Source organism: Oncorhynchus gorbuscha, linkage group LG14 (genome assembly GCF_021184085.1).
Source record: "Oncorhynchus gorbuscha isolate QuinsamMale2020 ecotype Even-year linkage group LG14, OgorEven_v1.0, whole genome shotgun sequence".
NCBI lineage: Eukaryota > Metazoa > Chordata > Actinopteri > Salmoniformes > Salmonidae > Oncorhynchus > Oncorhynchus gorbuscha.
In genome coordinates, this window is record NC_060186.1 from 39,405,750 (window position 1) to 39,433,527 (window position 27,778).

At 43.1% G+C, this 27,778-nt stretch overlaps 1 protein-coding gene across 1 annotated transcript in view; it reads right to left on the reverse strand.

Moving 5' to 3' along the window:
- Window positions 1-5,823: 5,823 nt before the first annotated feature.
- Window positions 5,824-27,778, reverse strand: part of LOC123994941 (gamma-aminobutyric acid receptor subunit rho-2-like) — a 34,358-nt gene continuing 12,403 nt past the window's right edge. The window contains exons 4-10 of the mRNA XM_046298075.1: window positions 7,934-8,157; window positions 7,488-7,570; window positions 7,238-7,378; window positions 6,782-6,934; window positions 6,396-6,604; window positions 6,270-6,293; window positions 5,824-6,139 (exon numbers count right to left, since the gene is read on the reverse strand). Coding sequence (XP_046154031.1) covers window positions 5,828-6,139; window positions 6,270-6,293; window positions 6,396-6,604; window positions 6,782-6,934; window positions 7,238-7,378; window positions 7,488-7,570; window positions 7,934-8,157 — 1,146 coding nt within the window. The 3' untranslated portion in view covers window positions 5,824-5,827. The remainder of the gene's footprint in view (window positions 6,140-6,269; window positions 6,294-6,395; window positions 6,605-6,781; window positions 6,935-7,237; window positions 7,379-7,487; window positions 7,571-7,933; window positions 8,158-27,778) is intronic.

Sequence of the window (27,778 nt, forward strand, 5' to 3'; positions counted from 1 at the left end):
GTGCTCATCTCTCGCCGCCCTTGTGTGGATTATCTGCTGTGCTCCTTCCTTCCCATCCGGACACACTCCCTGGATTTCTCAGCACGCTATCACCGGAGGATGCGCCCTAGTCCCTGGGTCGGATTCCGTCTGAGTACAGTCTGTCTGTCCTGTTGCTGATATAATTGTATTCATTAAACCATCGTTGCTTGCATCTTGCATCCGCCTCTGTATTGTCACAAAAACCCTAACCCTAACCCCTAGATTAATGTCCACATCCCGGTTCAACACTAAACCAGCCTCAACTAAAACCCTTACCCCAACCCCTAGATTAATGTCCACATCCCGGTTCAACACTAAACCAGCGTCAACTAAAACCCTTACCCTAACCCCTAGATTAATGTCCACATCCCGGTTCAACACTAAACCAGCCTCAACTAAAACCCTTACCCTAACTCCTAGATTAATGTCCACATCTCGTTTCAACACTAAACCAGCCTCAACTAAAACCCTTAACCTAACCCCTAGATTAATGTCCACATCCCGGTTCAACACTAAACCAGCCTCAACTAAAACCCTTACCCTAACCCCTAGATTAATGTCCACATCTCGTTCCAACACTAAACCAGCCTCAACTAAAACCCTTACCCTAACCGCTAGATTAATGTCCACATCCCGGTTCAACCCTAACCCGGTATTCAAGATATCAGGATGTAAAATGCAGTAGTTCTCAATGACCGTAGTGTACACTACAAGTGCAATGCATGGTGTTATAGCACCACCACCTGCTGTTCCAGAGCACTGGCACACACAAGACTACAGGGAACACTTGGATGTCATTTGAACAAACATTCTATTGCATAACTTTCAACCAATAGAGGGCGGCATGGTCTAAAACAAGTTTTAGAGTGGAAATTTGTCTTACAGAAATACCTACCAGATAGAAAAGTACCTGATGGCAAGGTCTTCTTTTATGAGATACTGTATATATCTAATTTAATAAGGAATTTTTTATATTTTTTAAATTCAATTAACAATTGATTGGAATTATAAAATGCTTTTACAGATGGGGGAAACTCACCCTATCTACTGCTACCAATGTGTATCACCCACCTGGGTGATGCCATAGTAGCCATAGCTTCAGAAAGCTCAACACATCAGCTATCACAGAGGTAATCCAATATGTCTCCCATGACATAAATCATTTAGAATGGTGTTGCAGTTCTTTCATAGCATGTGTGGCAGTTTAATTTGGTTTGAACTGTCAGATTTTCTCCCACCTCCCCAATCACTTCTCCCCACACATAATTAATCTGGATTTGGTGGGCGGAAGATTGCAGCACTTGATGCAAAGCCAACCGCATGACATTACATAGTTTTTTTTTTCATCTCTCTTCATTAGAAATGAATCTGCACAAACCAATTGTCAACTGATGATGATGGTTCTGTTGAATATGACAGTGAGCATGGCACAATACAATAGTATAATATTTACTGTCGATGCTTGTTAAAAGATTTTTTACAATATACTGTATGAATATGAATTATGTTATACTTATAATATATTATATTATACTTCAAGCTGATTTCATCAACTTTGGTAACTTGGGTAAACAATGGAATTAACAAAGCAATTAACGGTAAAATCCCCTACTGAATTCCAAACCCACATAATGGTTTTATTAGTATCAATTTAGCTGTTGAACAATTCAACATAGATCTTATCATTCATCTGTAAAGGGAATTTGTGTTTGCAATTTTTTTCAACACAAATTCCGCACACACACACGCATTATGTTCGTCTATCCTCGTGAGGACCTACAATGTATTTCCACTCAAAATTCTATTTACCCTAAACCTAACTTTAACCCTAATTCTAACCCTTACCCTAACCTTAACCAATAACCGAAACCTAACTCCTAAACCTAACCACTTACCCTAACACTAATTATAACCCTAACCATATTTGTAACCCTAAACCTCACTCCTAAATTTAAAGTAGCCTTGTCCTCATAGGGACTATTCTTGTAGTGACTTTTGGGGATTTCAGGGCCTCACAAGGATAGAACCAACACACACACAAAGAGTTGCCTAATCATAATAGTTAAGCCCTGTATTAGGGTGTATTTGTAGTGAGGATTGGATTGCCAATCCTCACTACAAATGGGCATCCAATCCTCACTACAAATGGGATTCCAAGCCCCCTCACCATCTGTTACTGGTTTACTGAGGACCACAGACAGCGATCATCTGATGAGTCAACAATAGACAACATTTGTAGACAGATTACACCATGTAACAGGCATCACTGTAACATAACAGGGTTTAGCATATTGCATAAATGCCAGTTAACCAGAAACAGCAGTTGTTTCTCTGCAGACAGAGGACAATGGATCAAACTGTGCCGTGGCTCAATGACAGTGATGTCATTTTTCTGCTGAATGTGTAACGAATCTCTTCTTCGCCTGAGGAGGAGTAGGAAATATCGGACCAATGTGCAGCGTGGTAAGTGCTCGTCATATTTATTACACTGAACACAGAAAACAAGCGAATAAAGGAAAACCGAAACAGTCCCGTAAATTGAAAACACTGAAACAGAAAATAACCACCCACAAACAAGAGTGAGAAAACTGGCTACCTAAGTATGGTTCTCAATCAGAGACAATGATTGACAGCTGCCTCTGATTGGGAACCATACCAGTCCAAACACATAGAAATATAAACCCAAGAACAAAACATAGAATGCCCACCCCAACTTACGCCCTGACCAACCTAAAATAGAGACATACAAAAGGAACTAAGGTCAGGACGTGACAGAATGAGTTAGCCATATAACATGACATCTATGATGTTCAGTAGGTCAACCACTGGGCCTCACTTGATTGGTCAATGCTATATCAGGCATACCCTGCTGAAAGGGATATGTAGGCAATAGGCAACTGTACTGTAGCTCCGTTATGTTACAATGTTATGTTGTAATATACACAGACTGTACAAAACATTAGGAACTTTCCATGACAGACTGACCAGGTGAAAGCTATGATCCCACATGGATTGTGTATGTGTGGCATTCAGAGGGTGAATTGGCAAGACAAAAGATTTAAGTGCCTTTGAATGGGGTATGGTAGTAAGTGCCAGGAGCACCGGTTTGAGTCTGTCAAGAACTGCAACGCTGCTGGGTTTTTCAGGCTCAACTGTTTCCCGTGTGTATCAAGAATGGGCCACCACTCAAAGGACATCCAGCCAACTTGGGAAGCATTGGAGACAAAGGGGGGTGCAACTCAATATTAGGAAGGTGTTCCTAATGTTTTGTACACTCAGTGTAGAGACACATATAGCGGCTGTGTAGGTGGGGGCAGTTTAGACATTCTCACTGAGGCTAATTTGATTTGTTTGTTTGGGGATTAAATGTGCTATGAATGCTCTTTAAAATCTGGATTACAGACAGACAGATGCACATCACATGGCAAGACTGTCTCAGAAACACATTATTCTTAAAAGTGAATGCTGTATTTCCAGTCATTTTATCTCATAGTCCTTAGTAATGTTGCCTCATCCATAAGGAAACAATGACATAATCCAGCTGGGGTTGCAAAAGTCCAGCAGCTTTCCCAAAATGCACAGGTTTTCCCAAAATCCTGGTTGGAGAATTTTTCAGATTTCCTGCTTATCAGGGAATCTTCCATCTGGGGATTTTTTGAAATAATTTGGGAATTTTGAGTTACTGGAACTTTGCAACCCTGCCTCCAGCAATTGAAAGATAACGGTTGCAGACTTGTCTTTAGATTGAGAACAGGCAAGCAAAATATGTATGGTCACGACTCATGCTCAAACACATTGACTGCAAACATGCTTTTAGCTTAAAGCCTTTTATTTAGAATAGTGCTCCAAAAAAAAAGCATACATTCTAAATGTTTTGACGCGACAATAATCAGTCTACAGTAGTTGCGCAAGCTTGTGGACAAGCATCTGTATGAGGTGATTTGCGTTGGTTGAGCATTTGTCCAACAGGCTGACATATCTACAGTGGCAATCTGGATGCCTAGTAAATCCAGCTCATGCTTGTGGCTATCTACATACTACATACAATACCATGTGTACTAATATACTGGTTGGATAGAATACTGGATATAAAAAGCAATATGCAGTCTCTTGTAATCCAAACAGTCAATCAAACAAACAAACACAAAAGATTTCGCCGTGAAACCAGTTCACTTAAGGCTGTTCCAAGTTCATTACATCGCTGATAAAGGTTTATAAGTCTTGAAAACCCCCTTCTTAGTAATATACAAACAGAAACAACTCTTTAATTGGTGGATAACATTGAGTTCCTGAAACAAGCTGAATGATAGTTCACATAAGCATTCATTAATGGTACCCGCCCTCACAATTTCTGTGGCCAACCATAAAAAAAACTATTAAGCCCCATGCATGGTTTTTAACAACTTAAGGTATAATGGCATATTAGTTGCACTAAACATTTATTATGTAAGTAAATTGATAGGCCTAAAATGAATAAATAATTGAATAAATAGATCATTAATAAATAATTAAATAAATACTGAAATACTGTAATCTAAGTGAAGATCTGCCAGCTTGTATCAATGTAGATTTAGATTTTTGTGTGGTTTGCTCAATCATGATCAGCTGTTAAAAATAATAACACTTGGTGCATTCCTAGAAGACATGAGTCTCTTGCTGTGTTTCAATTTGCTCATGAGTCTGTGGCTGTGTTTCAATTTGCCCATGAGTCTCTGGCTGTGTTTCAATTTGCTCATGAGTCTGTGGCTGTGTTTCAATTTGCTCATGAGTCTCTGGCTGTGTTTCAATTTGCTCATGAGTCTGTCGCTGTGTTTCAATTTGCTCATGAGTCTGTGGCTGTGTTTCAATTTGCTCATGAGTCTCCGGCTGTGTTTCAATTTGCTCATGAGTCTCTGGCTGTGTTTCAATTTGCTCATGAGTCTGTGGCTGTGTTTCAATTTGCCCATGAGTCTCTGGCTGTGTTTCAATTTGCTCATGAGTCTCTGGCTGTGTTTCAATTTGCTCATGAGTCTCTGGCTGTGTTTCAATTTGCTCATGAGTCTCTGGCTGTGTTTCAATTTGCTCATGAGTCTCTGGCTGTGTTTCAATTTGCTCATGAGTCTCTGGCTGTGTTTCAATTTGCTCATGAGTCTCTGGCTGTGTTTCAATTTGCTCATGAGTCTCTGGCTGTGTTTCAATTTGCCCATGAGTCTCTGGCTGTGTTTCAATTTGCTCAGAGTCTCTGGCTGTGTTTCAATTTGCTCATGAGTCTGTGGCTGTGTTTCAATTTGCTCATGAGCAACTGATGCTTGCCAAATCAACATAGTCGATTTTAAGAGGTCAAACCCTCACATTATGGATCAAGCTTTCTGTTTTCTGCTTAAGGAGGCAAGCTTGGGCAACGCTTAGTCCATTTTCAGAAGTACGTATACTGTCAGTAATACAGACACAGTTTTCCTGCTTTGACAGTGCCATGAGTATAAAATTCATCATAGTTGTGCTTGGACCTGCATGGTTGCGTAAATAGTCTATATAGCAAAAAAAGGAAAGCTGTACAGTTGAGTCAAGTAGTAACATGGTTGTAGCTGATGGTGAGGATAGAATGGTGTTATCCATCTAGAGATTTGTGAAAACCTTTTGTGAGTGCTGCTGGTGAGCACAGGTGTTATAAGAACTCCACCACCTCAATGTGCATTACGGAGGCCATTACCACTTTGAGTCAATCAGTTTTGTCGGTCAGAGTTAAATAACGGTCCTGTTTCATCTGGTACAGCAACATCAGTAGATTGTCTATCTGCTGACTCTAACAAGGCTGTCCGGGAGAGCCTCAGCAGTACACAGACCAGTAGATGAGGTTGAAAATGATGTAGGATCCAGGAAAGATCATGCGGGAGTAGGTGTCAATGGCGTGGGTGTTCTGCATGAAACTGAAGCTGCGGAAGCCCGTCTTCTTCTTGGTTGCCGCCGTGGACTCGTTGTCCAAGGAGATGTGCACCACCATGCGTTCCTGCTTCTCCGGGGGGTCCTCAGGAGCTGGGGCCCTGGTGTACCCGGCTAGACTGTTGGTGTCGGACTCGCTGTAGGTCCCGTCCGCCATCATGGTCCCGGTGTGGGACATGCCACATGTGCAGGGGAGCGACTGTAGGGCGGAGAGAGAGAGAGATGGAGGGAGGGGGAGAGACAGGTGGGTGAGAGAGAGAAAGAGAGATCAGAGTAGGAGAAACGTTGAAAGGACTTGTAGTTCAGTGTGGTATGATGAGGACCTTTACCTGTTCTCTCGCCAGGCCCAGGGACTGTAGGACAGAAGAGAGATAAAGAGAAAGAAATAGAGATCAGACTAGGAAAAATGCTGAAAGGACATAAAGAAGAGCTGTATAGCATAGTAAGAGCCTTACCTGTTCTCTGGCCTTTTCCCTGAGCTTCCGATCTTTCCCGTCCCTCAACGTTGTCAGATAGTTGACGGCAGCATACTCCAGCACCGATAGGAACACAAACACAAAACTGACCCAGAGGTAAATGTCCACAGCTTTGATGTAGGAAACTCTGGGCATGGAGGCGTTGACTCCAGTGATGATGGTGGACATGGTGAGCACCGTGGTGATACCTGGAGAAAAGTACAACCACAACGTCTGTGTGAACACGAGACTCAAGGAAGTATCCTCATAGATATGAACCAACCAATCCATCTACACTGTTAGAAAAAGGTTTCCCCTCCACAGGGACAGCTGAAGAACCCTTTTAGGTTCTTGGTAGAATATTTTCTTCTAAGAGTGTATCTTACCTAATGAGACCCTGGCCGGGACGGCCCGGCGGTCGATCCAAAACGACACCCAGGACAACATGACCATCAGAGTCGCAGGGAAGTAGGTCTGGAGCAGGAAGAAGAAGATGTGGCGTCGCAGGGTGAAGTTGATGTACAGACGGTTGTACCAGCCTGGAGAGAAGAAGTGAAAGACACGTGAGATATCACCAAAAATATGAAAATGGGTTTTGCTTCTCTGATGAACTTAAAGATGTATTTGTACAACAATGGACTGTATTTGGATTCAGTGAAATTGTCACAAACAAATATCGGTACAAACAGTTAGATAATATTCTTCAATTTTGTTATTCAAATGAATGTTGACTTCTTGAGAAGTAAATGCTACGGTATCCAGTCATCATTTGTACACAGAATGTGTTATTTTTATACAATACATTTTCTTAACCGTCCCTCAGAGATTATTTGTGGTTCTACCTGTGCTGCTGTAGAAAGCCAGTCTGGAGGTAGTGTGAAACTTCTGGATGAGGAACTGAGACAGGGAGATTCTGTCATCCGTGCTCAGGGACTCATCCCCACTCTTCCAATACAGCATGAGGTCCTCGTCCGTGTAAGCATCTGGAGACAACAGAAATGGATTTCTAATTGAAATCTGCCTAATGTACTGTACCGCCACACCAAATCCCTTCATAACACAGTGTGAGACAGTCAGAGTACCACTACTTACAGCTCTCCAGCTCTAAGGTGCAGGTCTGTGAATCCAGAGGGAAACGACTGAAGTCCATGTTACAGGCAGCAGTAACCGTCACCCTTGGGATTCAAACACAACATCTTTATATCCACGACGACGAAAACACAAAAATGTCAACATGCTACATCCTCGTAGTTAAGTATGATTCGTGGTCCTTCTGTAGCTCAGTTGGTAGAGCATGGCGCTTGTAACGCCAGGGTAGTGGGTTCGATCCCCGGGACCACCCATACGTAGAATGTATGCACACATGACTGTAAGTCGCTTTGGATAAAAGCGTCTGCTAAATGGCATATATTATTATTATTATTATATATTACTATGAAATGGGTAAATGTGTGCTGGGAAAATGTGGATCAACTTGAGTTCTGCACTGTCATCGTCGAAATGACACAAAACGAAGCTGCTGCTTCCAGTTTTCTCACCTGAGGCTGTAGAGCACGTGTCCGTCTGGGAACACCCTGAGCATGATGTTCTCAGTGGTGGTGTCATGAATGAACGACCTCTTGGAGTGGACGAAGAACACATCAGGCACCCAGATCTTCTTGACCAGGCGCCCGTCGAACGTCATGCTCTTATTGGTTGTGCTGGGAAAGGACAGCCTCTCATCTTTCCAGTAGTGCCTCAGATACAGGGTCATGGTGAAGTCCTGCAGGTCACCGAAACATTCATTTGTTAGTTGGTTGAAGCCTTGTATAAATCCTCTGAACCCATTCCTGGATTTAGAGTTGTAGATAAAGCCGTTGATTGTATATGTTGTGATTACCAGGGTCTCACCCTCTCCCTGGATTATAGTGTATATTTATGATCAGATATACACTGAGTATACCAAACATTAGGAACACCTTACTAATATTGAGTTGCGCCAAATGTTCCCTCTAAACTGCTCACACGCGCAGTAGCCCAGAGGCTGCCTGTCACGTTCTGACCTTTATTTCCTTTGTTTTGTATTTAGTTAGTATGGTCAGGGCGTGAGTTGGGTGGGCAGTCTATGTTTGTTTTTCTAGGTTTTGGGTATTTCTATGTTTCGGCCTAGTATGGTTCTCAATCAGAGGCAGGTGTCATTAGTTGTCTCTGATTGAGAATCATACTTAGGTAGCCTGGGTTTCACTGTGTGTTGGTGGGTGATTGTTCCTGTCTCTGTGTTTGCACCAGATAGGACTCTTTAGGTGTTCGCACATTTATTGTTTTGTTAGTTATTTCATGTCTTGTTCCTTTATTAAAGAACATGAATAACCACCACGCTGCATTTTGGTCCGCCTCTCCTTCACCACAGGAAAACCCTTACACTGCCCCTTCACTCAACTTTCTAGAGCAGTAGTCACCAACCGGTCGATCTCCAAGGCAGCCCTAATCAATCATTTCCATAATAAACTCAACAATAAAGCCCTGTTGATGGTAGGTGCACCCAAGCTGCCTTGCGCATCGGGTAGGCGACCTGTTGCCATTTTGAACCATTTCATGCATCTGAAGGTACCTTCCCTGAGGGCCCAGAGAGCAAATCAAGTGCACTATAGGCCTACCGCTGGCCAATCTGATGGCTCAGATTACCCTGTCTGCAGTATCGTAGCAGGCATAAAAGAAAGCTACAGCAAAATTGATACTGTGAGATTTTAAAAAGGTTAAAAACATGAATAGCGAGAGGCTGTCAACAAATACAGCAAAGAGATGCTGTTCTTATAAATGAGCTCGTTTAAGTTCTTACTCATCACTGTCAACACTTTGTATTCAATACTTTTATAAGCCATAAAATGCACGTTCTTCCTATCTCCACTCTGTGCTACAACAAACACTGCAGCAGCAATGAATGAGTAGGAAAGTGTATCTCTAGGCTTGCATTGTTACTATTAGTGGCTTTGGGCCTTTTTTAATATTGAGGACTATTTGAGTTTCTCTGTTCGTGGGAGTAACTACAGTCATTTGTGCATGCGGTGTGACTCGAGTCACCATCAGCTGTAAGACTTTGTCCCTTTTTGGCCAGTGTCAGTGGAGGAAAGGGAGAGCGGCGGGATGTTGAGAGGCGGACCCTCAGTCTGCTGCTCTCTCCTTCCAATGAGACTGACCATTAGATGCAGGCACCATCAGCCCAGTAAAATACAAATAAAAAGCTCATTATTTAAATGTATGCTCACTCAGCTGTGCCTCACAAGTAATACAACAATGGATCTATTACCGGTGTGATCATATAGCCTACCTCAAACTTAAAATGGCCCGAACAATAATGCATTAGTAGGGCAATTTTGCACAGTTAATTTGCAGTGATATTGTATTGGGCCTATAGCTTACTACACATACTTACTTGCTACAGTACTGTTTTTAATTGGTTCATATTGTATTGGCTTACGTTTTTTAAGTAATGTTAAATAAAATTCTGAGAAGTAGATTGCGGCTTGTATTTTGATGCAGAAAGTGATCTTGACTCAGAAAAGTTGGGTGACCACAGTTCTAGCGTTTTCCCTGTTAACACTATCAGGGTTTCCCTTTACTGTGGCAATTATGATTGAATCAACACAGTATTAACCACGATCAATGCAACATACCGAAACAAAACTATGCAAGAGATTTTGTTGTAGGCAGAACGCATCGGAGTAGCATACATTTGTCATGAAATGCCCTGAGGGAGGATTATAGCCCCCCTCCTCTCTCTCTCTCTCCAGTTTTATGACTTTATGACAGGTCATAAATACCTGGTAGAAATTGCCATGCAGTATTGAGAGAGTCTACCAGAACAAAGAACCTCTCTTGGCCAAACTCCTAAACCACAAAATGGGAGAATTAAACAATATTTCTACTTTTGAGAATGTGAGAATGGTCCGTGGACATTTAGAGGACAGTTATGAAGATTGTGTTTCATGTGGTGATCTCATGAAGGACAGGAAACACACATAACTGTATCTCTTACAGTGTACATTTTCCAGCTATCAGGTTTACATCTAAATATTGTGAAACGGATGTGATTAAACAGGAAACTATTTGTGAAAAGATGTAATGTAATGTTAACCTTCTAAATGAGAGTATGGGTTTTTCATATAAAGTTAACCAAATCAATGGCCACGGCCACGTGAGCAAAGACATTACGCTGGCGTCATGGACCGCCCTTTTCTCTGAAGTGTATAAAACCCACTCGTGGCGCAATTTACACCAAACCACACAAACCACGGCGTAAGCCAAGGTTGCAAATGGTTGAAATTCTGAGACCAAAACATGTCAGGTGACGCTAAATGACATCATTTGAGTCAATCGGAGGTGTACCTGTGGATGTATTTCAAGGCCTACCTTCAAACTCAGTGCCTCTGCTTGACATCATGGGAAAATCAAAAGAAATCAGCCAAGACCCCAGAAAAAAATTGCAGACCTCCACAAGTCTAGTTCATCCTTGGGAGCAATTTCCAAAGCCTGAAGGTACCACGTTCATCTGTACAAACAATTGTACGCAAGTATAAACACCATGGGACCACGCAGCCGTCATACCACTCAGGAAGGAGACACGTTCTGTCTCCTAGAGATGAATGTACTTTGGTGCGAAAAGTGCAAATCAATCCCAGAGCAACAGCAAAAGACCCTGTGAAGATTCTGGACAAAACAGGTGCAAAGGTATCTATATCCACAGTAAAATGAGTCCTATATCGACATAACCAGCAAGGAAGAAGCCACTGCTCCAAAACCGGCATAAAAAAGCCAGACTACGGTGTGAAACTGCACATGGGGACAAAGATCGTACTTTATGGGGAAATGTCCTCTGGTCTGATGAAACAAAATTAGAACTGTTTGGCCATAATGACCATTGTTATATTTGGAGGGAAAAGGGGGAGGACAACAAAGTCAAGGTATTGGAGTGGCCATCACAAAGACCTTACTTCAATCCTATAGAAGATTTGTGGGCAGAACTGAAAAAGCGTGTGCGAGCAAGGAGGCCTACAAAACTGACTCAGTTACACCAGCTCTGTCAGGAGGAATGGGCTAAAATTCCCCCAACTTATTGTGGGAAGCTTGTGGAAGGCTACCTGAAGAGTTTGACCCAATAGAAACAATTTAAAGGCAATGCTCCCAAATACTAATTGAGTGTATGTAAACTTCTGACCCACTGGGAATGTGATTAAATAAATTAAAGCTAAAATAAATCATTCTCTCTGCTATTATTCTGTCATTTCACATTCTTAAAATAAAGTGGTGATCCTAACTGATCTAAAACGGGGAATTTTAACTTGGATTAAATGTCAGGAATTGTGAAAAACTAAGTTTAAATGTAGTTGGCTAAGGTGTATGTAAACTTCCGACTTCAACTGTACATTGCAATTATTCTCGAATGAGTGGCCGTTCATGTGCAAAGGATTAGCATTTCAATTAATATAATTATAGACTGTGTGTAGTGAATCCATTTAGTCTTTCCCGCTCTCTCTCAGTCCCCACCCCTTTCCTTTGGCTACCAAGCCATCATATCGGCATAGCCCACTAGGGACTTTTCTATCATTGTTAGATACCAGTATCTACTGTTCGTTTGTTAGGTAATTCTGTGTGATTATTTAGTTAGTAAATAAATAATTAAGCCATTTTGTATATTGCTGATTCATTATGAAAACTATGGTTTGTTCAGATAACCAATAATGTTATGATGTTTGGAATGAGACTAATGAGGTAACAATTAATAATTCATTAACAGAGGACAAATTGATAAGATATGAAGATATCTGAAGAGTCAATTCGGGAAATAGAGACTCTATAAACATTTTCCCGTGGTGCCCCAACTTCCTAATTCATTAAAGTTTACATGATTAGTTTAATCACGTAATAATAATTACACAAGAGAATTGATTTGATAAAATAACAGTCTTCACATTTAATGATAGTCACAGACATGCCATGTTGGTGCCTCCTGTGAGGAATCTAAAATAGAATGAGATCTTCATGATTGAATTAAATATATATATATTAATTGTGCAATCAGATTACTGTACAAACAGACTGGGTTAGACACGAATAGTGCCGTGTGGTGTGTGTGTTGCCCATAGTTGTCCCGGTGTCGCTTTTCTGATGACGTCAGAATGGCTTATGAGTTGTGAAGTTAGTGATTACATTTGTAAGTGCTAGGACACGATCCAGCTACTTATTGATATTTGACAAATAGATGCGTTGGGCCAAAGGTGCTATTTCTGTCTCTCGTGTTTCAGATGCAGGTAGACTCTGTCATTATTAATTTCCCGAGCGAGGACATAGGGCCAGCCAATTGAAATTTGAGGATATATTAACTTGACCAAGCAATAAATCTTGGTCCCCTGCGCTTGCAGTAGCGTGGGTAGGGCACAGGTGTATCGAGTTCCGGTAACTTAGGGCTAGCGAAGAAGATCGCCGAAAAGGGTTTGAACGTAAGACATTACTAGTAAAACCGTTCCCTTGTTTAAGGGGATCCTATGTTATGCTTGAAAGTGTAAAAAGTAGTATTAGCTTACACGAGATGCTAAGCTAACAAAGGGAAAGCAGTCATTTTGTTTTTTCTGTGTCATGTTGAAATTCCTCCGTCTTGCGCGACGGAATTCCAACCCTTTGCACTTCCGTTTGATTTCAGCTTTCTGTGATCAGTGAACCCCTGAGGGTGAAGAATCGCCAGTAGATTTCTTTTACGAATAATTATTTAGGTGACAACCTAAATCTGGGGTCCGGCGACGGTCCGCGGCCCGTCAACGATACCTGGAGTTGGTCTTGAGATTAGCCGCCCTGGCTCTTCTCCAGGTACGTCGACAGCGGCGGACAAACAGCTGGGCCGAGGGTACGCTGACCTCCTGCTCTTGTTCAAGGAAGAGTGGAGGCTGATACCCATGGAGCACTCGAAAGGGGAGAGTCCCATGGTAGAACTGGGAAGAGTGTTCCGGGCATACTCCACCCAGACCAGTTGACGGCTCCAGGTAGGTGGGTTAGTTGAGACCATGCACCTTAAGGTGGTCTCCAGGTCTTGGTTGGCTCGCTCTGACTGACCGTTAGTTTGGGGATGGATTCCGGAAGACAGTAAAGTTGATGTAAAGTTTAGTTGAGGTAAAGTTGAATCTGGTTAACAGGAGGGCCCAACGGGCCTGCCTTGAATTGAGGCGCTTGGCTGAACGGAGATATTCCAAGTTTTTATGGTCGGTCCAGACCAGGAATGGCTGTTCTGCTCCTTCCAGCCAGTGCCTCCACTCCTCCTACGCCATCTTCACCGCCAGGAGTTCTCGGTTGCCAACATCATAGTTCCTCTCAGCAGGATTGAGACGATGGGACAGGAAGGCACAGGGATGAAGCTTCTGGTCCTGGGCAGATCGCTGGGACAGGATGGCCCCCACTCCAACATCCAAAGCATCCACTTCCACCACAAATTCACACGAGAGGTTGCGGATGGATGAGAATGGGTGCTTTCCATCAAATATTTTTGCCAAAGGAATTAGTTGCAGGTTAATGCGTTATGAGTCTTGTCCTGTAGGCTAACTTTTTTTCCCCTTAGATATGCCAGCTGCAGTCAAAATTGGCTATATTGTCATAATTTTTTGTTTCTCCCCATGGACTTCCCATGGACTCCTGTAGTCTACTTGTCTTTGTCCTTTAAGCCTGTCATAGTTCAGGGTCATTCAGTCCCATTCCCCTGAGGGTGATATGAATAGTTCAGGGTCATGTTCATTGTGTTGTGAACCGATGCTTCAGGTCCACAAAGGCTTTGTCGATAGCTGGAGACCATTTGAACGGTACCTTGGGGGAGGTGAGTTCCGAGAGGGGCCCGCCAGGGTGCTGTAATCCCGAATGAAACGGCAGTAGAAAGTTTGCAAACCCAAGAAACCATTGCAACTCCACTCACCAATGCTTTCACCTTTCCAGGATCCATCTGAACATTGCCCTCAGCAATGACATATCCCAGAAAGGTGATAGAAGAGCAGTGGAACTCATACTTCTTGGCTTTCACAAACAATTGGTTCTCCAGGAGGCGCTGAAGGACCTGTCTGACATGGAGTACATGTTCTTGGGTAGATCGGGGAAAAAACAGGATGTCGTCCAGGGAGACGAACACAAACTGGTTTAGCATGTTCCGAAGAACATCATTGAACAAAGCCTGGAAGACAGTGGGGGCGTTGGTGAGTCCAAACGGCATGACCTGGTACTCAAAATGTCCACTGCCTGTGTTGAAAGCTGTCTTCCCCTCATAGCCCTCGCGTATCCGAACCAGGTGGTAGGCATTCCGAAGGTCCAACTTGTAAAACATGGTAGCCCCCTCGAGAGGTTCAAATGCAGAGGAGAGGAGAGGTAGGGGGTAACAATTTTTGACAGTGATATCGTTAATTCCCTGGTAGTCAATGCACGGGCCCAGGCTCTTGTCCTTCTTCTCCACAAAGAAAAACCCTGCGCCTGCAGAAAATGCAGAAGGACGGCCCCAGTGGTCAGAGACTCCTCTATGTACTCTTCCATAGCTTTAGTCTCTGGTCCGGACAGAGAATACAACCAACCCTGAGGTGGTGTAGTGCCTGGGAGAAGGTCAATGGCACAATCATAAGGATGGTGCGGGGGAAGGGAAGTAGCACGTGCCTTACTGAACACTTCTAGGAGGTCATGGTATTCAGTAGGAATAGCAGAGACATTCACAGTCTTGCTAACATCCTGAGGAGGACGACTTGGGGAAGGCTGTGCCTCATGTGACAAATACAGGTTTGATTTATCATTAACATTGATTTATCAGTCAAATTTGCTTTTGCAAAGCTCATTTAGGACTACCCAGTACTGAATGATGTCTCGCCTCAAGCAGGAATCCCATGTGGCTTCAGCCTTAGGGATAAGTGAACCAAGTGGTGAATGTACCATAACATTTGCTCTACTGGTTACATTTATGATAATCCAGACAATCTCATTTGATTGGATACCATTGTCTCATTAAATTTAATAAGTTAAATTGTCGAACATACCTTTTCAGGTTCTTCCAATTAAATGAGACATTTTAAACTTTCCTATATTAACCTAGATGAACCAACTTCTCAGGTTAACTAAATTTTAATTCCCAGCTACCTATACATTAATTATGAATTAATCATTCATTAATCAAGTCAATTTGTTTTTGCAAATTAATTCACGTCACAGTACTGATGGTTCATTAATGTCTAACGTATTCCAAAACCAAACTTTGGAAAAACAGGAAAAAATTAAATAATCCCCTCAAATGTTCTAATAATGTTCAAGCTATCAGAGGGAGTGGTTCCCACTCCTCTGCTAATTAGTGAACCCTCACCCATAACAGGATTGATCTCTGACCTTCACAGCAATACCAATCCTAACTATGCCATTAGAGGAAAAACAGTAGAAATCACGACAAACGCTCTCCAAAATCTAACCCTGATGTCTTGCCATCCAAGATTGGCATTGGTCCAATCACGAGCAGGAAACGGTAGACATAAAGGGACAGGTGGAGAGAACCAGGAAACTAATGACAAAATAAGAAAAGGGAAAAATTCTGCTAGCTATGGAACTGTGTTTGAAAACTGAACAATTAAATGTAATTGCATTTTATGACGATAATTGCAGCTTATGACGGTGAACGAGCACAAACTATTCAACAAAATCGTTTTTGACAGGAACAAAATCGTTTTCTACAGGAACAACTCGATTTAGCCAAAACTAAATATGACAATGTCCACGCCAAACTAGTTCAATCTGACGAGTTATCTACAAACAGGAGCACTCAACTTGATAACATGCATGCAGTTTTGTTGAACGTTACTCAAAGTAACACTGTTCTACTACAAATGCTGCAGACCAAAGACAATCAGTTAATTAGCACAATTAAAGTCATTGAAGTCATTGTCCAAATTAATGATGAGAGAACTCAGGTGATGAAAATGAAAATAGTGATTTTTAAGCAAGCGGAGGAAATCTCATCACTGAATCTCTCGCTCCGTACTAAAGACCTCTATCTGCAAACAAAGACAGATAAGTTTGAGACAAAAAGGAGCAAGTGCAGCAGAATATCACCCTTAGGTACAATCTGGTGGAATTCCAGAACGGTCATGTGCTACAGCGTGACTATCCAACCAAGCAACCGGAGTCCGGTACTCAAAGGAGTGAAGACGATAGAAGGTTTCAGATGTGTCCCTCAGTCTTCTGCTCTTGGCCATTCGGCACTGAGTAATATGGTGCCTCTTCGCCAACAAAGCCAAAGCTTGGCTTCTCCTCGTGGCCTTTCTGCAGCAATTTCCCCACAGGATGAAGTCAATCCTCTCCGCCCACTTTGCGTGGAACTCCTTGACAATCTCGTCAAGAAGTTCCCCACTTTTGACCCCATTCCAGGTCAGCCAAACGATACTGAGACGTTCCTAGCTGACATAGAGGACGCATTGGATGGCTCCTTGAACGCTATGGTTTCTGACCGGGTTTACCTGTTGAAGCGAACATCGAATAGACACATGACGAAGTTAATTAGTCTACAACAGCAATATGTGCTTAATGATTACGCTAAACTTGCCACAGCTTTGAAATTAGAATTCAGTGATTCTGCGACTCGCAAACATGATAGCTCACTGACTAACACTTTCAAACAAGCTTGGAATGAACACCCACAAGCTTACTATCATAGGCTTTGCTCAGTTTACAGCTTACAAAGTTAATTTGTCTACAACAGCAACGTGCTTAATGACTACGCTAAACTTGCCACAGCTTTGAAATGAGAATTTAGTGGTTCTGCGACTCGCAAACACGATAGCTCACTGACTAACACTGTCAAACAAGTTTGGAAGGAACACCCACAAGCTTACTATCATAGGCTTTGTCCAGCTTACTTTGGCCTACCCACTGAAACAGGAATGGAAGAGCTGTTACCATTCAAACAAATGTTTCTGTCGAACATGTATTCCACCTTCATTACCTACTGGGGCCTTACAGCCCACCTTGGCTTGCCTATCTTACAACTCAGAGAGCTTGCAAGAACAGCTTTTGAGGCTTTGAAGTTTGACCAGGAGCACTCACTCCAGCTAAGAAGGTGCATTATCAGGTATTTGAGCATTGAGAGATGATGCACAACAACGGTTTCTACCACAAAACCACGATTCCAATAACCTCCGCAGTCTAAATAACTGTAAAGTACGTCGCCATCGAAACCAATACGGCTACAATTGACCTGTTTGCTACGTTCCTGCACCCAACCCGCACAAAGTGTCAGAGCAGAAGGCTAACAAAGGGTTAAAGGACTATCAAATCGTAGACCAATGTTCTCTACAAGTTCCACTACGTGAAGAACTAAAGCGCTACATTGTTTAGAAAAGGGTAAAAGATCGGTCACAGGACTAGACGGGGAATTGCGGACACCAGGTCCGCAGGAATTAACACCCTTAGCAAGGTAGTACAAAAATCTATTTCGCCCACTCTCACGCGAGACCCTATCCAGGGCCCGCTAGATCAAGAAACAAGCCCGCAGGCTTTGTCTACAGACTCTACAGACTGATACAAAGGCTGCGAAGAACCAGGTCAAAAGTCTTGTTAAAGCCAAGCCCACTCAAAATCCGAAAAGTCGATCCGCTTTCACCTTGAACAGAAATGGCACGTCACGTCGCTGCGAACAACCACTCCACTTTGTGGGGAATATGTCCACTAAACGCGACTCTAAACGGCCATAGCTGGAAACAGTCCCGAGAGACTGCTTAATTTGTCATGCGCTAATTGATTCAGGTGCGACAATATCGCTCATCTCTCAAACATTGTTCGATGACCTCAAAAGGGGTTTGAAGCCAACTAAACGTTGGTTAAAAGTAGAATGAGGCGAAACTACAATTCGAGTGTCATTCAGACTACCTCGGCTCTAACATTGAGAGTCATGCTGAAACTCCACGTCCAGGACGTATTGCTCGTTCACCCTGTGTATGTTACCAGACTCGAATCTGAAACCTTGCTACTCGGAGCAGATTTGATGGATCGGTTACTCCCACTGATGGATTGGAAAACCAACCATGTATGTTTCACAGGGCACAGTGCCTTCTCCACTGACCACACTGTCTTCCCTAACGATAGCTGCAATGCAGTCATCCACGAGGGGTATCTGTCAAAAGCACCCCTTGGGAAAAAGACGTTTAGAAACCTCTTGGTGCAGAATCCGATCCAATGAGTTATTACGATATCTCGACACATTCCATCAGCAAACCTGATTGACCATTATTTTCATAATTTCCATTCTCTGAGAATGAGCAACTTCCCTCCTCCTTGAAGCCGTGCAATACTGTAATTGAGATGAACTTCTCTTGCTCTTAGGACACTTGCGCAAGCACTGCGGCCGTCTCAGCAAGAAACACATCAATGAGCAGAGTGTACTCTGCTTCCGATGATATATCTTCTGCTTTCTTGGGGACCGTCATCCCTTACAATAACACTAACGTCGTCAGTCCAGCAACTGACCCAATGACTCCCACTTGTAAAACACATTGCGATATCACAGACAGATATCCTCGTCTCAGTTCGCAGGTACTGAAGAGGTTGCCACACGCGGACGCTGTGGTGACTGACAGGCCTCGACAGCCACTGAGCGTTTTGAAGCACAAACACCAGGAGATTTGATCGAAAGGTTTCAGCCACTCTCATAACAACGCGGCCGCTGATAACTCGCACATAGGGTCTGACCTTTTCGTTTGTGCCTTGGATACCAACACCAACTGCTGGTGGGGGGGTCCCGAGCCATAAAGGGTGAATAGTAGCCCAGACCCATGATGAGCCTCATCGAGGCCGGTGAGGGAGGGTCGAGATTATGTGCAACACCGTATGAGGCCGTCAGAGCAGAAAACAAATCTAGTTGTAAACTCCCCTATGAGAACAGTGAGGAGCAGACAGGCCCCTATATGGGAATCATCTTAGAACACATCTAAGATATTACCAGTGTGCAAATAAATTCATTAAAAATCCTACAATGTGCCTCCCGGGTGGCGCAGTGGTTAAGGGCGCTGTACTGCAGCGCCAGCTGTGCCATCAGAGTTCCTGGGTTCGCGCCCAGGCTCTGTCGTAACCGGCCGCGACTGGGAGGTCCGTGGGGCGACGCACAATTGGCCTAGCGTCTCCCGGGTTAGGGAGGGCTTGGTCGGTAGGGGTGTCCTTGTCTCATCGCGCACCAGCGACTCCTGTGGCGGGCTGGGCGCAGTGTCCGCTAGCCAAGGTGGCCAGGTGCACGGTGTTTCCTCCGGCGCGTTGGTGCGGCTGGCTTCCGGGTTGGATGCGCACTGTGTTAAGAAGCAATGCGGCTTGGTTGGGTTGTGTATCGGAGGGTCGAGACTATGTGCAACACCGTATGAGGCCGTCAGAGCAGAAACCAAATCTAGTTGTAAACTCCCCTATGAGAACAGTGTAGGAGCAGACAGGCCCCTAGATGGGGATAATCTTAGAACACATCTAAGATATTACGTGTGCAAATAAATTCTTTAAATATCCTACAATGTGGTGCAGTGGTTAAGGGCGCCCAGGCTCTCTCCCGAGCCCGTACGGGAGTTGTAGCGATGAGACAAGATAGTAGCTACTACAACAATTGGATACCACGAAATTGGGGAGAAAAAAGGGGTAACATTTTTTTTAAACAACAGCAAAAAAAAGATCCTACAATGTGATTATCTGGATTTGTTTTTCTCATTTTGTCTGTCATTGTTGAAGTGTACCTATGATGAAAATTACAGGCCTCTCTCATCTTTTTAAGTGGGAGAACTTGCACAATTGGTGGCTGACTAAATACTTTTTGCCCCACTGTTTATACTTCTTAATGCAACCGCTGTGTCAGATTTATTTTTTTTAATAGAAAAAGCACACCGTGCAATAATCTGTGTACAGTGCTCAGACACAAAAACAAGCCATACAGATACCCGCCATGTTCATGTTGTGGTATCAACAGAAGTCAGAAATCATCATCAGAATGCACTCCCAGGAATCTCAGTTCCACAATAAATGTTTGTTTTGTTCGATAAAGTCCATAATTTATGTCCAAATACCTCCTTTTTGTTCACGCGTTTAGTTCACAAATCCAAATTCATGAGGCGCGAACACTAGGTCCAGATACAAAGTTCCGTTACAGTTCATAGAAACATGTCAAACGATGTATAGAATCAATCTTTATGATGTTTTTAACATAAATCTTCAATAATGTTTCAACCGGAGAATTCCTTTGTCCTTTTAGAAATGCAATGGAAGGCAGCTACCTCTCATAGGTTGAAACAGCTCTCATTCTCTCCTCCTTCACAGTAGAAGCCTTAAACAAGATTCTAAAGACTGTTGACATCTAGTGGAAGCCTTAGGAAGTGCAATCGGACCAAATCTATCTTGGGTAGGCGGCAGAGTAGCCTTGTGGTTACAGCGTTGGACTAGTAACCGGAAGGTTGCAAGTTCAAACCCCCGAGCTGACAAGGTACAAATCTGTCGTTCTGCCCCTGAACAGGCAGTTAACCCACTGTTCCCAGGCTGTCATTGTAAATAAGAATTTGTTCTTAACTGACTTGCCTGGTTAAATAAAATAAAAAATAAATAAATAAAAAGTTGAACAACTACAAATCTCAGATTTCCCACTTCCTGGTTGGATGTTTTTGCCTGCCATATGAGTACTCACAGACATCATTCAAACAGTTTTAGAAACTTCAGAGTGTTTTCCATCCAAATCTACTAATAATATGCATATCGTAGCTTCTAGGCCTGAGTAGCAGGCAGTTTACTCTGGGCACCTTATTCATCCAAGCTACTTGGTTAGGGGGTGGGATGACCTGAAATATTCTGCTTTTACAAACTGTTCTGCTGTTTTCAAATGAAACACAATACCTTGCTCTTGTCAAAGATTTTAGAATGTATTCGTTTTTTTAGATGTTAAAGTGTACATTTTCCAGCTATCAGGTTTACATCTAAATATTGTGAAACGTATGTGATGAAACTTCATGAAACTATTTGTGAAAAGATGTAATGTGATGTTAACCTTCAAAATGAGAGCATGTGTTTTTCATATAAAGTTAACCAAATCAATGGCCACGCCCACGTGAGCATAGACATTACGTCAGCGTAATGTAAAATTATATAAAAATTATATAAAATTATAAAATTACAATTCACACCAGACCACACAAACCACGGTGTAAGCTAAGGTTGCAAATGGTTGAATTTCTGTGACCAAAAAATGCCGGGTGATGCTAGTGTGTGAAGTGGTTTAAACTTTAACTCTACCAAAGGATAAGTCAAATCAAATCAAATCAAATGTATTTATATAGTCCTTCGTACATCAGCTGATATCTCAAAGTGCTGTACAGAAACCAAGCCTAAAACCCCATACAGCAAGCAATGCAGGTGTAGAAGCACGGTGGCTAGGAAAAACTCCCTAGAAAGGCCAAAACCTAGGAAGAAACCTAGAGAGGAACCAGGCTATGTGGGGTGGCCAGTCCTCTTCTGGTTGTGCCGGGTGGAGATTATAACAGAACATGGGCAAGATGTTCAAATGTTCATAAATGACCAGCATGGTCAAATAATAATAAGGCAGAACAGTTGAAACTGGAGCAGCAGCACGGCCAGGTGGACTGGGGACAGCAAGGAGTCATCATGTCAGGTAGTCCTGGGGCATGGTCCTAGGCTCAGGTCCTCCGAGAGAGAGAAAGAAAGATAGGAGAGAATTAGAGAACGCACACTTAGATTCACACAGGACACCGAATAGGACAGGAGAAGTACTCCAGATATAACAAACTGACCCTAGCCCCCCGACACATAAACTACTGCAGCATAAATACTGGTGGCTGAGACAGGAGGGGTCAGGAGACACTGTGGCCCCATCCAAGGACACCCCCGGACAGGGCCAAACAGGAAGGATATAACCCCACCCACTTTGCCAAAGCACAGCCCCCACACCACTAAAGGGATATCTTCAACCACCAACTTACCATCCTGAGACAAGGCTGAGTATAGCCCACAAAGATCTCCGCCATGTCACAACCCAAGGGGGGGCGCCAACCCAGACAGGATGACCACATCAGTGAATCAACCCACTCAGGTGACGCACCCCTTCCAGGGACGGCATGAGAGAGCCCCAGTAAGTCAGTGACTCAGCCCCTGTAATAGGGTTAGAGGCAGAGAATTCCAGTGGAAAGAGGGGAACCGGCCAGGCAGAGACAGCAAGGGCGGTTCGTTGCTCCAGAGCCTTTCCGTTCACCTTCCCACTCCTGGGCCAGACTACACTCAATCATATGACCCACTGAAGAGATGAGTCTTCAGTAAAGACTTAAAGGTTGAGACTGAGTTTGCATCTCTGACATGGGTAGGCAGACCGATCCATAAAAATGGAGCTCTATAGGAGAAAGCCCTGCCTCCAGCAGTTTGCTTAGAAATTCTAGGGACAATTAGGAGGCCTGCGTCTTGTGACCGTAGCGTACGTGTAGGACCAAATCAGAGAGATAGGTAGTAGCAAGCCCATGTAATGCTTTGTAGTCAGAGAACGTCGTCCCCACATTGGAATGGCTACAACTCTATAGGCCATTAAACCAGACCGCAGGTAGTTGGCGACACGACTGGAAATGGTTAAACTCTGAGACTATCGATCACTAATAATAAGGGAGAAATTCTAGACGACACAAATTACTTGTCTGCAGCTAGAAATGACGTAAACCTAGAATGAGAATACCGACAACCGCCGAATCCACTATTCTAACTACCTACAACCACGAAAGACATTGTGACTTCTAGGAAAGTTAACCAGAGACTCTGATGAACCCTACAGAACAATCAAGGATTTCAACAGAGAAGAAAACAACAACATACAGGCGTAAATATATAAACATTGCAGTTATTTCTAATGAGTGGCCGTTTGCAAAGGTGTAGCATTTCAATGAATATAATTATGGACTGTGTGTAGTGAATCCATTTAGTCTTTCCCGCTCTTTCTCAGTCCCCACCAATTTCCGTTGACTAACATGCTGTCATATCGGCTTAGCCCACTAGGAACTTTTCTATCATTGTTAGTAATCATTATCTACTGTTTGTTTGAAATGTAATGCTGTGTGATTGTTTAGTTAGTTAGTAAATAAATAATTAAGACAATTTGTTTATAGCTGATTCATTATGGAAACCAGGGTTCGTGCAGATAACTAAGAATTGTACAATGTTTGGAATTAGACTAATGAGGTAACAATTAATAATTCATAAATAGAAGACTGATTGATAAGATGTGCAAATATCTGAGTCGATTCTGAGTCGATTCTGGAAATAGAGACTCTAAACATTTTCCCATGGTGCCCCGACATCCAAATTAATTAAAGTTTACATTATTAGTTTAATCACGTAATAATAATTACACATAGAGAATAAATTTGATAAAATAACAGTCTTCACATTTAATGATAGTCACAGACACGATACAGTGCATTTGGAAAGTATTAAGGCCCCTTGACTTTTTCCAGATTTTGTTATGTTAAAACCTTATTCTACATTTTTCAGACCCTTTGATATGACACTGAAATTGAGCTCAGGTGCACCATGTTTCCACTGATCATCCTTGAGATGTTTCTACAACTTGATTGGAGTCCACCTGTGGTAAATTCCATTTATTCCAATTCCATAGTTCCTCTGTGGAGATGGGAGAACCTTCAAGAAGGACAACCATCTGTGCAGCACCACCAATCAGGCCTTTATGGTAGAGTGGCCTGACGGAAGCCACTCCTTAGTAAAAGCCACGACAGCCTGCGTGGAGTTTGCCAAAAGGCACCCAAAGGGCTCTGACCATGAGTCTGATGAAACCAAGATTGAACTCTTTGCCCTGAATGTCAAGCGTCACATGTGGAGGAAACCTGGCACCATCCCTTTGGTGAAGGCTGGTGGTGGCAGCATCATACTGCAGGGATGTTTTTCAGCAGCAGGGAATGGGAGACTAGATGAACGAAGCAAAGTACAGAGAGATCCTTGATGAAAGGTCCTGAGCGCTCAGGACCTCAGACTGGGGTGAAGGTTCACCTTCCAACAGGACAACGACCCTAAGCACACAGCCAAGACAACGCAGCTGTGACTTCGGGACAAGTCTCTGAATGTTCTTGAGTGGCCCAGGCAGAGCCCAGACTTGAACCCAGTCGAGCATCTCTGGAGAGACCTGAAAATAGCTTTTCAGCGATGCTCCCCATCCAACCTGACAGAGCTTGAGATGATCTGAAGAGAAGAATGGGAGAAACTCTCCAAATACAGGTGCAGCGTCTTACCCAAGAAGACTCAAGGCTGTAATCGCTGCCATAGGTGCTTCAACAAAGTACTGAGTAAAGGCTCTGAATACTTATATAAATACGATATTTCAGTTTTTATTTTTAATACATTTGCTAAAATGTCTAAACCTGTTTTTACTTTGTCATTATGGGGTATTGTGTGTAGAAACAAATTTGATCAATTTTTGAACAAGGCTTTATAAAATAACAAAATGTGGAAAAAGTCAAAGGGTCGGAATACTTTCCAAATGCACTGTATATGGATCTGTGCCAATTACTTTGAACTGGATTGTGCTTACAGCATGAGCAGTCGTGAGTAGATGCGCTTGTTTTGAGATCAAAGCCAGAGCTGCATGTAGCCAAGAGCACAAAACATGTACATTTCTGGATATCTTTGAAAAGCGAGTCGGGTAAAGAGCTTTTTTGTTGTCTTAAAGGGGCAGTGTGTATTTTGAGACAGGCATGAATAAGCTAAGTAGCCAATAGGCAGAGGGTAGCACAATATTTCTGTTTCTCTGTAATAATGGTATGACAATATTAATGCATTTTCTTTTGTAAAGTGGTTTCTTGCATCAAACAACACAACAGCGAGTTCAGTCACCAAGTGAATAAACAGGTTGATGTCAAGCCCGGTAAGTTTTTTTCAAAAGTGTCATGGAATGTAGGTCTACATTGAACAACACAAATCGGCTGCTACTGTAGGCTTAAAATGTTATGGGATGAATTTTCTCCATTGTTTTTGATGGTAGGCCACTCTGGTAGGCCTACATTATTATTATTATTGATTTTTAAATTTTACCCCCTTTTTCTCCCCAAGTTCATGGTATCCAATTGTTTAGTAGTTACTATCTTGTCTCATCGCTACAACTCCTGTACGGGCTCGGGAGAGACGAAGGTCGAAAGCCATGCGTCCTCCGAAACACAACCAAGCCGCACTGCTTCTTAACACAGCGCGCTTCCAACCCGGAAGCCAGCCGCACCAATGTGTCGAAGGAAACACCGTGCACCTGGCGACCTGGTTTTGTGCACTGCGCCCGGCCCGCCACAGGAGTCGCTAGTGCGCGATGAGACAAGGATATCCCTACCGGCCAAACCCTCCCTAACCCGGACGACGCTAGGCCAATTGTGCGTCGCCCCGCGGACCACCCGGTCGCGGCCGGCTGCGACAGAGCCTGGGATCGAACCCAGTCTCTGGTGGTACAGCCAGCATGGCAATGAAGCGCCTTAGACCACTGCGCCACCCAGGAGGACCTGGTAGGCCTACATTATGATCAAATGTCCACAGTAGCCTATATAGCCACTGTTAAAACAAACTTAAAGTGGGTACAGTCTCAGTGTTCACAGTAAACGCGCGCTGGACGTTGCACAGAATTTACACAATGTTCAAGTTTGCGCTCAACATTTGCCCTAAGAACAGCCTCAATTCGTTGGGACATGGGACTCTACAGGGTGTTGAAAGTGTTCGACAGGGATGCTGGCCCATGTTGACTTCAGTGATTCCCACAGTTGTGTCAATTTGGCTGGATGTCCTTTGGGTGGTGGACCATTCTTGATACACAAGGGAAAAGCAGAATTGCAGTTCTTGACACACTCCAACCAGTGTTCCTGGCACCTACTACCGTACCCAGTTCAAAGGCACTTATATCTTTTGTCTTGCCCATTCACCCTCTGAATGGCACACATACACAATCCATGTCTCAATTGTCTGAAGGCATAAACATCCATCTTTAACCTGTCTCCTCCCCTTCATCTACACTTTTTTAAGTGGATTTAACAAGTGACGTCAATAAGGGATTATAGCTTTCACCTGGATTCACCTGGTCAGTCTGTCAAAGAAAGAGCAGGTTTTCCTAATGTTTTGTACACTCAGTGTATGTCCCTAGTATGAGCAGGGGACATATTATGTCATATTATGTCCAGAGAGGGCAGTCAGAGTTGACATTAGTGATGATGAGACACATAAAGTCATGACAGCTCTGGGTTAGAGGTTGCATTGGTCACACATATCCTTTCCCTTCCTCTCTGCCTCTTGATCTGTATATGTTGCAAAAGGGTCTATTTCATGCCGACTACGCCACTGCATCCACTACAGCAGATCCTCCCCTTTTCCATTCACTTCACAGCATTACACTATGTATTAGATCAGTAATAATACAACTTGAAATAATGGCACCAAATGAAGTAATCAGTACCTTTGTCATTACATACAACGTGTGTATAACATCACATTTGGACACATTCAACAAATGTTAGTCCACTGTAACATTGCATAATGATATTAAAATGGTTGATACGGATGACTGAACCTTTGTCCTCCATCAGTCTGGCATTAAGGACAGTCATAGTCTGAAAGCAATCATTTGCCCAGTCTATTTTAATACAATTATATACAAACATTGAAATGCTCACATAGAGGCTTACAGGACATCAGGATGGCAGTTTGGCTCCAATTTATAGCTTAGGACAGCGGGCCCATGTAATTATATTACTGTGGTGGAACATGTGCAAGGTCATTTGCAAGGTCCTTTTGAAGACAAAACATTGTTTTTAGCACTGTGCTCCTATTATTTGGATTATCTGAGAATACGAGATTAAGAAGCATGACCAATATAATTCATTTGAGTTCATCAGCTCCAAAACAGTGCTCCCCCTCCCAAAACAGTGCCTCCCCTCCCAAAACAGTGCCCCCCTCCCAAAACAGTGCTCCCCCTCCCAAAACAGTGTTCCCCCCTCCCAAAACAGTGTTCCCCCCCTCCCAAAACAGTGCTCCACCCCTCCCAAAACAGTGCTCCCCCTCCCAAAACAGTGCTCCCCCCCCCAAAACAGTGCTCCCCCTCCCAAAACAGCTTCACAGTCGTATTTACTTATTAGCAGATTGTGAAGGATAGGTTCATTTTCTTTGGTTCAATGGAAGTGGTGGGCTGCACAATCACTGATGTTACCGACTCTAAAATACTTTTATTTAACACTGACGGGTGTCTCTTTATTTGTTATAGGAATGGCCAGCATCCCTACCCATTGCGTTCAGCAGTTGTAGAATTTAAACGCCGTATCACAAAGACCTCTTCAAATGTTCCACTGATCTGTCATAATAACGGTTAA